Source organism: Anomaloglossus baeobatrachus, chromosome 5, assembly GCF_048569485.1.
Source record: "Anomaloglossus baeobatrachus isolate aAnoBae1 chromosome 5, aAnoBae1.hap1, whole genome shotgun sequence".
Lineage (NCBI taxonomy): Eukaryota > Metazoa > Chordata > Amphibia > Anura > Aromobatidae > Anomaloglossus > Anomaloglossus baeobatrachus.
In genome coordinates, this window is record NC_134357.1 from 548,825,257 (window position 1) to 548,837,652 (window position 12,396).

Below are 12,396 nucleotides of genomic sequence, written 5' to 3' on the forward strand. Positions count from 1 at the left end.
GAATATTGCCTGAGCAGAAGGAAGCAACTGTTTTTCCAGGATAACCTTGTATGCGGCTTGATTCATACATCCTTTGCAAAGTCTAATCTAATCTTTTTGAGATGCCATTCCGTGTGTACCTTAGATACTGAGTGGCCCTTTAGCTACAAGCTTTTTTCTGGAGACCCTCTTGTGGGATTTGCATTACAAACACCCCATGTTTTCACTGAATTTTTCTAATGGAGACTTTTTTCACTGATCCGTGGGGCGAGGGCGCCACCTGCTGGTCCTCCATCTAAGTTCATCTACATAAAACCTTTTTACTTGTATTTTGTATGTTTTTTTTTCCAAACGTTTTTTACTGATTTTTCAAATTTGTAAAAACATGACAAATATCAATGCAAAAGAAGAACATTCGTCTGAAAAAATGTGACATAGAAATGGGTGATACCCCAATTTGGAGTTCCATGCTGCTCTTCGATTTAAGATAGTATACATTAACATTATACCAAAACAGAGATAATGAAATATAATATAACATATGCAATACAATTCGTTAAATCTCTGTGTTGTGTCGTCCCTGAATGATTTCAATTTTGTTAGCGTGCCTTGGTATTCCCAACCGTCTCGTCTTCCCCTCCCTCCAGAGCCCCCTCCTAAGTGATTCTCAGTTTACCCAGGCTGTCCTGGATATCGCGCAGGATATACCACTCCGAGTGAACAAAAGGTGCCATCAGGTTAATTTTTTCTCCCTGTGTAAATTGGCTTTCAATAAAATTTCTCCATCTCCCAAAAAACTTGGCTGTCAACCCATCTTTAGCCCTCTCTGCTTCTAGTTTTTCCAACTTCAGAAGGTTGTGTAGTTCACCCATAACCTCCTTTATGGATGGGCCCTCCCTTTGAATCCAGTGTTTTAAGATGCAACGCTTAGCTATCATCGCTATGTCATGCGTTATTGCGTATTTCCTCTTTTCCTGCGTGCTCTCTCCCCCTCCTACTCCTCCCTCAAAGGAGTAGAAAATCCACACCATTAAGTCTAGATTGCTAAAAATTCCCCATGTTGACTGGGCAAATAGGTTCTGGAACCAAGTCAGACTAACGATTGTCTCACATTCCCATAGCCCATGCAGCATATCCGTTTTCTCTTTTTGAGACTTAGGACACCACCTATCCCTACCTGGTATGTTGAAACCCATAATGGCCCTATGTAAAATTCTGAATTGAGTGTCTCTCCATCTCTCATTGGTAATATGTTTCCGCACTTGTACCCATCCTTTCAGTATGTCATCTACCACTTCTTGCCTTCCCAATTGTTTCCCCCACGCTGTTAAAGTCCGACTATCCTCCCGTGAAATAAGCACCCCCTTTAGCGATCGATAAATTTTAGAGACATTTACACTTGTTACATCACATTCCAGTAACTCATCAATCGAACTTCTATTCAGCTCTCTTCCAAACACACCAAGGTCTCCTATTATTCCATGTTTCAATTGTTCATATTGGATGAAATGTGAGCTATTAATGTTGTACTTATCCAACACTTCCCGTCCTGTCATCCACCTCCTGTCCTCCACATTCATAACATCTATCATTCTCCTGACTCCCTTCTCTTTCCATCCAGTAAATAGCTTGTTTTCTCGTCCCAGGGGAAAATTTGGGAATGCCCAGGGGTTCAAGTACTTGGACACTTTCCATGAGAGCCCCAGTTTTCTCCTTAATGACTTCCATGTTAGCATGGTATCTCGGAATACAATTGAGTTCCTTATGTGCCCTTCAACCCTGGATAGTAGGGAGTGCAGAATGGACGTCAGATCCAACGGTGACGCATATTTAGTTTCCATCACATGATCTGAATGCCTACTCGTTCCTCTCACCCAATGTATCACATGCCTCATGATACATACAAGATTATACTCTCGGACATCTGGAAAGTTTAGTCGTCCCTCCTCCATTGACTTCATCAGCGTACACAGGTTTATTCTGGGTTTCCTTTCCCTCCACATAAATTCTGCATACGCTGAGTTGAGCTTATTCACATCCTTTAGTCTTAGCAATAGTGGGATCGTCTGGAATGGATACAGCAGCCTAGGAAAGCTCATCATTTTTATCAGGTGGCATCTTGCCAGTAATGGAAGTGGCAGACCTTTCCATCCCTTTAATTGAACTATAATTTTCCTGATTAGCGGGCCATAGTTCAAGTTGTAGATTGTTTCCACCGTTCTTCCTTTATGCACTCCCAGGTATTTGATTGAAGATTGTGCTATAGGAATTCCACATAGACAGCCATCCCTTACTTTTCCCCCCATTGTCCCATGATAACCCTTTAGGAACATGATCTCGCACTTATTTTTGTTCAGTTTGAAACCTGAGAATCAACCAAATTTTTCAATCAAGGCAAGAGTCTGTGGGAAATCCGCACCGGGGTCCCCCATATAAAGTATGATGTCATAAGGCGAAAAGCGCTGTCTTATTTTTTGTATGTTTTAAAATTTTATTGATTGTCAATAAAATTTATATATTTATATTGAATTGACTTTGTACAGAATTTTCTTTAGTTTTCATTCTATTTTCTGTATATGGCTTTCTCCATGTACCAAATATGGTACAAATGATTTTTTTCGTGTATGTTGTGTTTTCTAAGTATTCATCTAATCTTAGTGACTGGACAGAGCCTGGGCTGCCCAGAACTTCTGATTCCAATATGTCCATAATTTTCACCGCACACAGAATGAATAAGGCCACACCTGGTGATAATTGCAGGCGTTGCTAGAGCAGATTCCATTTCCAGAAGCCCTAATGTGAGATGGCAGATAATCAGAACAGATTAAAGTCTCATAAAGTGATTCCATTTTGGAAATTATAAATCTGTGAATTTCTCCATAGTTGTACTAACTATTTTGATGCCACAAGTGTGACGCCCTGAACTAGCCAGGTAGTCACAGATAGACCCCCCCGCACAACACCTGTCCCCCCAAAAAGGTGTCATAAGCCAACCATTAAAACCTAGAATAGAGGGATAAAGCTGGGCTCAACTGAATACAAATAGAGGGGTGCTTGAGGGAAATAGGGATTTCAAATATTGTAGCAAATCCCAAGCACACAAATGGAAATGACACAAAGATAATGCAAAAGTGATTTATTTAGACTAGCTGCAGAAAGAATCGCCACTACCAAGACAGAGCAAAACCAACGTTTCGGTCGGTGTGGGCCCTTATGAAGGATTTGTGTGTCATGAAAACATGCATAGGACGGTAAAGAAAACGTCCGGGGACTGCGATGGACGTGCGGCGTCTTAGTATCAGCAGAAAATGGCAATAGCCAGGGTGGTGCGGATAAGAGAATAGAGGAAAAATTGCCTTGAGGCAGCCAGGAGTGGGGACAGGGTCCCAGAGGACAATAATGTCAGCAGGGCAGTGTGGCAGCTAGTCTAAATAAATCACTTTTGCATTATCTTTGTGTCATTTCCATTTGTGTGCTTGGGATTTGCTATTATATGTGAAACCATTAAAACCTAGTCACCTCCCTCAGTGCTTGATGAACACACCAGGGGGCGGAGCCATGTGGTTGGCCACGCCCACCAAGAAGTTCAGAGGGCCTGAGGCAGGAAACAGGCAGTTCAGTTGAGTTGAGTTTGAGTAGTGAGTGAGGAGCGAAGGAGTCTGACAGGTGCCAGGGTTGGAGCCCGGGCACCTTTGGCTAGGAGGCAAACGGTGGCCTTAGCCTGCAGGAGCCAGGAAGACGGCTCGGTGGAACCGTAGTGGAGCAGGACAGGGTAGTGGCTCGCCGGTACCGACCCGGGGAATCGACTCGGAAACCGGAGCACACATTTAGGAACTCAGACCCTGAAACGAGGTCCAGAATCCACTGGACTGAGTTAATTAACTGATTGCGGTCTGGACTATAGGTCCTTTCCCACCCAAGTCCTGACTGAAGACAACAGCCCACCGAGGGGGATAGAAAGCCACCGCACAGGCAGAGAGATCCCACGGGCCAGCGTCTGCGGGCAAAAGGGCTCTCCCAACATACACAAAGCCGGGTAGCGGATTCCCGTCGCTGAAGCGCAGGCAGTCCACAGTTACACAACATGGTGCAGGAGAAAGGCCAAGACCACCGAACCGGTTGGGGGCCCAGATGCAGCCGGCTGCGGGCACCAACCAGCATCAACTTGGTTTACCAGAGACTTGTGTGTGTCAATAACAGTGAGTACAACAGTGCCATCCGGCCGCGCACCGCCCTGCACCACCCAGCTACCCCCAACGGGTCCCGGGGCCACCATCCCTGCCCACGGAGGGGTTAACAACTTGCTGCATAAACATCTCCCCCAGGTGCCCCGTAACTGCAGCGTGGGTGGCGTCATGAGCTCAAGCACGGCTCCGGCCGTGCACCTACCTAACCCCACCAAAAAGCGATCCGAGCTGCAGCCGAGCGCGGGGCGGTACACAAGCACTTTTGGGGAATTGGCACGCAGTGGATGTTGGAGAGTGAAAACTGGAAATATCCTATTTTATTACCCAACATATAGTGCCCAGATTGTGCTCCAGGAGACACACATACCGTAAATTCAGTGGGTTCTTCTCACTACAGCAATGCAAAATACATGGATGTTAAATGTCATTTGGACAAACTGCAAAGCTCAGAAACACGGGGGAGTGTTGACTTTGGAAGGGTTTATGGAAACCATGTTGCTTTTCAAGAACTTTTGATCTAATAATCACATGGAAACTTTCTGTTTTTCCATTGTTATATGGTTATATGGTGGAACTGAGTAGGGGCTTATTTTTAGAGGGATGGTTAGAAGTTTCTATTGGTATCATTAGGGTTAGATAATAATAATAACTTACATAAGTAATAACTTACATAATATTTTTAATTGGGAGGCAGAATGAACAAACAGTTGAACGCTATGCTCTATGGTTCATATCATGAGGTCTTCTATTAGACTGAATTGTCATTGTCTTAGTGAATAATTCTATTTTACTACATAACTTTCAATTTCTATTGACATTTTAAGTACAAATGTTCAAAAATATAAAATTTAAGGATATTTTATTTAAAAATAACTGGTTTTATTTTTAGCAGATGACGATGACAGGAGATCAGAGGGACAGCTGACATCTTCAATTAATAAATCAGATGACCTTGAGATCACACCGGATACAATTGAAGTGAATGCCATTACTCCAAATATCCCATCATCGCTTCACAGCATACATCTGTCATATGATCCTTTGAAACAGGTCCTGTCTTCTCAATCATTACAGAATAGTAATAAAACTAAAAGTCAGAAAATATCCATTAAAATACAAAATGCTCTTAAAGCAAAGAAGCCATTTTCACGTTCAGAATATGGAAATAGTTTTCAACTCAAAACATCTTTTGTTAAACACCAAAAAATTCATCCAAAGGAGGACAGATTTTTTTGTTCCACGTGTGGGAAGTATTTTAACCAGAAATCACTTCTTGTTAGGCATGAGAGAACTCATACTGGGGAGAAGCTACATTCATGCTCAGAATGTGGGAAATGCTTTAACCGGAAATCACATCTTGGCAGACACCAGAAAACTCACACAGGGGAAAAGCCATTTTCATGTTCAGAATGTGGGAAATGTTTTGTAGATAAATCAAATTTTGCTATACACCAGAGAACTCACACAGGGGAGAAACCATATTCATGTTCAGAATGTGGGAAATGTTTTAACCGAAAATCGTATCTTGTTAGTCACCAGAGAACCCACACCGGGGAGAAGCCATTTTCATGTTCAGAATGTGGAAAATGTTTTATAGAGAAAATATACCTTGTTAGACATCAGAGAAGTCACACAGGGGAAAAGCCATATTCATGTTCAAAATGTGGGAAATGTTTTGTAAGGAAATCAGTTCTTGTTAGTCACCAGAACAGTCACATGGGGAAGAAACCCTTTTCCTGTTCAAAATGTGGGAAATGTTTTATCCAGAAATCATATCTTGTTACACACCAGAGAATCCATACAGGGGAGAAGCCATATTCATGTTCAGAATGTGGGAAATGTTGGGCAAATAAATCAAATTTTGTCATACACCAAAGAACTCACACAGGGGAAAAGCCATATTCATGTTCGCAATGTGGGAAATATTTTAACCAGAAATCACATCTTGTTACACATCAGAGAACCCACACAGGGGAGAAGCCATATTCATGTTCACAATGCGGGAAATATTTTAACCACAAATCAAATCTTATTACACATCAAAGAACCCACACAGGGGAAAAGCCATTTTCTTGTTCAGAATGTGGGAAATATTTTAACCGAAAATGTTACCTTCTTAAACATCAAAAATCCCACTCAGGATGAAGCCATTATCATAACTAGAATGTGAACAATTAATTATTGGAAAATCATATTTTTGTTGACCATCAAAAATAACTCTCACAAGGAGAAATTATATATTTTATTGACAAATTGTCCAAAAATCATATATTTCAGACAGTTAAATTAATAAATGAGAAAGGGAAATTAATTAAGAATTTACCATACTTTTTGGTAAACATCTTGCTAATAAGTGAGTGCCGGACAAAGTTTCCTGTGATAGAAGTGAACTCTGGGACATTGTCCTTCTTGATCACTGACAAAACTACTCTCTCTCGAGGGGGCGTGGCTAGACATGGCCGTGTAGAGACGTGCAGCTCCTGAGCTCCGCTGCAGAATTCCACGATCCACCGGCATCCCCACACCAAAATGGTGCGTACCGCTGCCAAGAAGGCCCGGTCCCGCTCTGTTGCCCGCCCGACGTCCCCACAGCCCACTATGGAGGCTTACCTCACCAATCCGGGGAGTGAAAAACCTGGGGCCTCCATGCGTCCTGCCCAGGGACCAGATTATCCGGCTGAATCCGACATGGCGGCGAGCGGAACCCGGGCACCAGAGGAAACGGGAGGCACCCCAGCGCAGACCCGGAGGAATGGGACCGGAGCGATTGGGACCCCCATACCGGAGGTGGAGAAGCCTGGCGCGGCGGCGGCGCCATTCCAAGATGGCCGCCGCAGCAGCTCCCCAGCCAAGACGGACCGGGTAAGCAGGCCCCAGACCCTGCAGCTGCAGCAGCTGACAAGCGGCGGCCAGGTCGCACAAGAGGGATGGGGAGGACGATGCTTGAAACACCAGTCGCCTCTGCCCCTGATGGAAAATCCGGAGTCACAGAAGGGAATAGCTGGAGTCTGTCCAGCCCTCCCCTCCACCCCAGACTACGATCCCAATAGGGGTGGAAACACAGAGCCCGGGGTCTCACAGAGAGCTGGGGACGCTTGCCCCCTACATATGGGAGAGGGGGATGGGGAGTCCCCCATGCAGAAAGAGGAGGCTGTCATGCAAGAAGTGTTGCAGAGGGAGGAGGCAGCATCAAGCTCCCCAGCCAGATGGTCCACTGGCTCATCATGGGCAGACAGTCCCCCCGCCAAGCACCCAGCCACACCTGAGAGGCATCCCACCCTGCTTCCAGAGGGCCCTGACACTCGAATGGTACCTCACGCCCCAATCATGATCGCAACTCCGAGAGAGGGGAGACCACAAATATACAGGCCACAATCAAGCTTCCATACCTCCCATGTGGCCTTCTCGCCGACTGCAGGGGGTGAGGATAGGCCGGCCTCCCTGGCGGACCTCCGGGCATTCATGCAGGCGATACCTACCAAAAGTGACATCGCGGCTCTAGCAAACCAAGTTGTTGCGGAATGCAAACTGGAATTTGCCCAATTCAGAGCGGAACTCTCATCTCTAACAGATAGAGTGGATACGGTTTCCACGATACAAGAAAATAACTCTACCTCTATCCATGCCTTACAAGCTACAGTGACAGAACACGCCAAACAATTGTTCTCCCTGCAGCAAAATATGGACGACCTAGAGAACCGCAATAGGAGAAACAATCTCCGTGTCAGAGGATTGCCAGAATCTATTGCTTCCGTGGATGTACCGTCGGTGCTCACCACAATTTTCAACAGGCTGCTCGGGCGCCCGCCAGGGGTCAGAATAGAGTTGGACAGAGCTCATAGAGCACTTCGCCCTTTCAATCCGGAGGACCCCCACCCAAGGGATGTTATCTGCCGGGTCCATTTCTACGCTCTCAAGGAGGCGATCCTACTGGCAAGCAGGAAAAAAGCTGACCTCTCCTATAATGGGACCCCTATTAGAATCTTACCGGACCTTTCTCGCCACACACTAGCTCAAAGAGCGGCCCTCAAACCTCTATTAGATGTTTTAAAGGATAAAGAGATCCAGTTCCGGTGGGGATTCCCTTTCTCCCTCTCGGTCCGCCAGGGCTCGAAGTACTTCACCCTCCGTACACCCGAGGACTTGCCCTCTTTTACATCGGGCCTTGGCTTGCCGCCGATTCTCCTCCCCCAGTGGCCTAACACGCTGCTCCGCCCATGGGGTTTGGGGCTGCGCACGGGTCCTCTTGAGAACCCCTCCACAAATCGGCAATCTGTGGGACTACCGCGGAGAGAGGAGAGATTCCGGGGCAAGAGACGCCCACATCTGAGCCGCGGTAGTCCGGACCGCGCCTGAAGGAACCTCTCTAAGATATCTATAGTACATGATATTGATTTATATGGGATGCCGATGGTTTCGTACCATGCTAATGTTTTTTGCCTCACTATATTCATGCTCAATTGGAAAGGAGTTGTCTTTTGGTGATGTCTGACCAGATTCTCCCCCCAATAGGTTGGAAGCCCCTGCCCCGCCGGTGTGCGGCGGACATGCTCCTGTTGTTTGTATTAACTTGCTTAGTGTTAAGTGTGGAGGCTCTCCCTCTGCTTTTGTTTTGTTCCTCTGAATTGTCTTCCTTCCTCTTTTCTCTCCTTTTCCTAATCTTTTTTCTCTGTACTAGACCTCGCCATGGGGACCGTCCACCAAAACTGCAAACCTGCCACCCTTCCATTGCAGCATCCGGATTCCCTTCTAAATGGCAGACCTGAATATTGCATCCTTCAACGTGAAGGGTTTCAACACCCCAGAGAAACGGGCCCAGATCCTTTATCACCTGCACAAGCGTAAGGTACACCTGATCTGCCTCCAGGAGACGCACTTTAAAACTAACCACACCCCAAAGATTAAAAACAAATACTACACCACATGGTTTCTTGCCAACAATCCAGAGACGCGCTCAAAGGGGGTGGCGATAGGGATACACAAATTACTCCCTCACCAAGTATTGGACGTTAAAATAGATGAGGCAGCACGTTATATTGTCTTATCATTATCTCTTAGTGGACAGGAATTTACTATAATTAATGCGTACGCACCTAATCAGAACCAAGACTGCTTTGTCGCCGGATTGGTACGTTCGGCCCTCCCTTTGGTTAGGGGCTCAGTGGTTCTCTGTGGGGACCTAAACATCACGCTCGATCCGGCTATGGATAACTCCAAGGGTCGGTCAAGCCTCTCCTATGCACTAATTAAACGAGTTAAAAAATCTTTATTACAGCTCCAACTGTATGATGCGTGGCGCATACAGCACCCCTCGGACAGGGATTACAGCTTTTACTCGCACCCGCAGGACTCATACAGCCGCTTGGATTATATCCTGGTGCAGCACAATGTATTATCTTGGCTGTCCCATACCGGGATTGGAAACATCCTATGGTCGGATCACGCTCCAGTGTTCTGTTCCATGCATGTTCCATCCATGGCAAAGACGGCAGGATCCTGGCGGCTTAACGAGTCACTGCTTTTGGATGAAGGCTGCACCTCAGACATTTGCACCTCTATCACAAATTTTGTGGGGGACCACGCATCAGACACCACTGCGCCTGTGTTTAAGTGGGAGGCCCTAAAATGTGTCCTTCGTGGGACTTTCATTAAACACGGCTCTCGAATTAAAAAAAGTAGGGCACAAGCCATTAAAGACGCTCTTCAAAAAGTCACAACACTTGAACTCCTCCATAAACGTGCTCTGGCGGCCTCGACACTCCAAGCACTTCTAAGAGCGAGGTTGGAGGTTAGGAAATTACTGGACTCCTCATATAGTCACATTATTCAATTGGGTAGGAGCAAATTCTACGAGTTCGGCGACAAACCAGGCAAAATGCTAGCCAACGCGTTACGTACCAAAAGGGCAACAAACCTGATTCCACATATTCAGGACTCATCGGGTGGCCTGGTTCATACTACCCCTGAGATTTCAAATGCCTTTCATAACTATTATTCTAGGTTGTACAATCTACCCCCTCCTAGGGTATCCCCCAACGCCTCAACAGATGCCCCCCCTTCCCCCTTTAAAAAACTGAATAGTGCCATATTAGAAAATCTTGAGGCCCCGTTCACGATAGAAGAATTATTGCAGGTTATCCAGAGTGCTCCTGGCAATAAAAGTCCAGGTCCGGACGGGCTAACAGCAAAATTCTATAAATCCTTTTCGACCCTACTTGCGCCTCTGATGTTGGAGTCTTTTAATTCAATTTCAGACACCGCCCTCTTTCCAACAGACTCTACAGCGGCGCACATCACAGTCATTCCCAAAGTAGGCAAGGACCCGGGCGTTTGCGGTAGCTATAGACCGATTTCCCTGCTCAATGTAGATATTAAGTGCTATGCTAAACTTATTGCCAACAGGCTCAATCCTCTCCTTCCGGATCTGATCCACCTAGACCAGGTTGGGTTTGTCCCGGGACGAGAGGCTAGAGAGAATACCCTTAAAACTCTAGATATTATTCAATTTGCTCGCAACCGAGGGATACCATTGATGATCCTGTCCTTAGATGCCGAGAAGGCCTTCGACAGGATTTCATGGGAGTCACTCGCCCAAACATTAAATCACCTGCAGCTGGGCCCAAACCTAACGGCTAAAATACTTGCACTGTACCACACCCCGTCGGCGCGTATAAAAATCAATGGCACCTTATCGGACACTGTCACCATCCATAACGGGACGAGACAGGGATGCCCCTTATCCCCTCTTCTATACATCCTAGTGATGGAGCATCTCATGGCGGCCCTGCGAGCCAACCCAGACATCCAAGGGATCAAGATAGCGAACCATGAATATAAATGCTCGGCTTTCGCCGACGACCTCTTAGTTTATCTCACTAACCCGCTTGAGGCTCTCCCATCCCTGATGTCAGAGTTGGATAATTTTGGAAGATGGTCCAATTTCCGGATAAACCTCGACAAATCAGAGGCTTTGAATGTCTCCCTTCCTCCAAATCTAGTTTCTTGCCTACAATCCAAACACCCTTTTAAGTGGCCACAAAACAATAGTATCCGATATCTGGGTATCACCATTCCATCCGACCTGTCCAAACTGTTTTCACTTAACTTCCAACAATTTCTTATCAAATCAGAGAGGGATCTAGCCACCTGGCATCAGGGGGTGGTGTCCTGGTTTGGTAGGGTTGGCGCCCTCAAAATGACAGTACTGCCTCGCTTATTATACCTTCTGCAGACGGTACCCGTCCACATCCCCGCGTCATATTGGTACAAAATTCAACAACTATTTATCCAGTTTGTCTGGGCCAAGGGCCGACCCAGAATACGAGGTAGTGTTCTGACCAGACCAAAGGACGCGGGAGGGCTGGGACTGCCGGACTGCCGAAAGTATCACCTAGCAGTGGCCCATGCCCGTGTCCTGGACCTGTTGCATAATGAGGGGTCTAAACTATGGGTGCGTCTGGCCCATGATCTATGCTCTCTGTCGGCGCCAACTCTGCCTTGGACGTGGCCACGGCTGAACCGTCGCAAACTGGTGGTGGGGTACAGTATCGAGCAGACTCTGCGCACCATACACGCCCCTGGTAGGAAATGCGATCTGATTCGTGCATATGGACCGCTGATGCCGGTGACCGATAGTCCGGATTTTCTTCCGGGTGCCTCTGTCACTCGCTTCCTGGAAGGAACTAAACGGACGCCTCTTCGGCTCATCCATATTGCCCCACAGGGACGGACACTACCACTCTCTACGATTTTGGGGGAGAAACCCCAAAAACTACGCCACAATTTCGAATACGCTCAACTCCAGCATTTTATTACATCACTCACACAGACGCACGAGCTTGCACTCTCTCCATCCCCTTATGAGGCCATGTGTACAACAACGACTGCCCCGAATCACAACATTTCAGTTATATACAAATTGCTGGTCTCCGGGGGCTTGGATGATCTCCCCCCCTTTTGCGGAGCATGGGAGGGGGAGCTCAACCAAACATTCTCTAGAGAACAATGGGGGCGATGCTTCCACTTGTCACACAAGTCGGTGACTGCTACTAAGTCCCAGGAGACCAGTTATAAAGTTATATCACGATGGTATCGGGTCCCTTCCCTCCTGCATCGGTGGTGGCCTGAGACCCCAGACAATTGTTGGAGGTGCGGAAGCCAGGGGGGCACCATGACGCATATATGGTGGTCGTGCTTAGCCTTGCAGTCCTTTTGGGAGGGGGTGCTAGAG

The 12,396-nt window shown here is 46.7% G+C and overlaps 1 protein-coding gene across 1 annotated transcript in view; it reads left to right on the plus strand.

Moving 5' to 3' along the window:
* Positions 1-12,396, plus strand: part of LOC142312963 (uncharacterized) — a 240,666-nt gene that overhangs the window by 190,195 nt on the left and 38,075 nt on the right. The window contains 1 exon segment of the mRNA XM_075351951.1: positions 5,056-6,303. Coding sequence (XP_075208066.1) covers positions 5,056-6,303 — 1,248 coding nt within the window.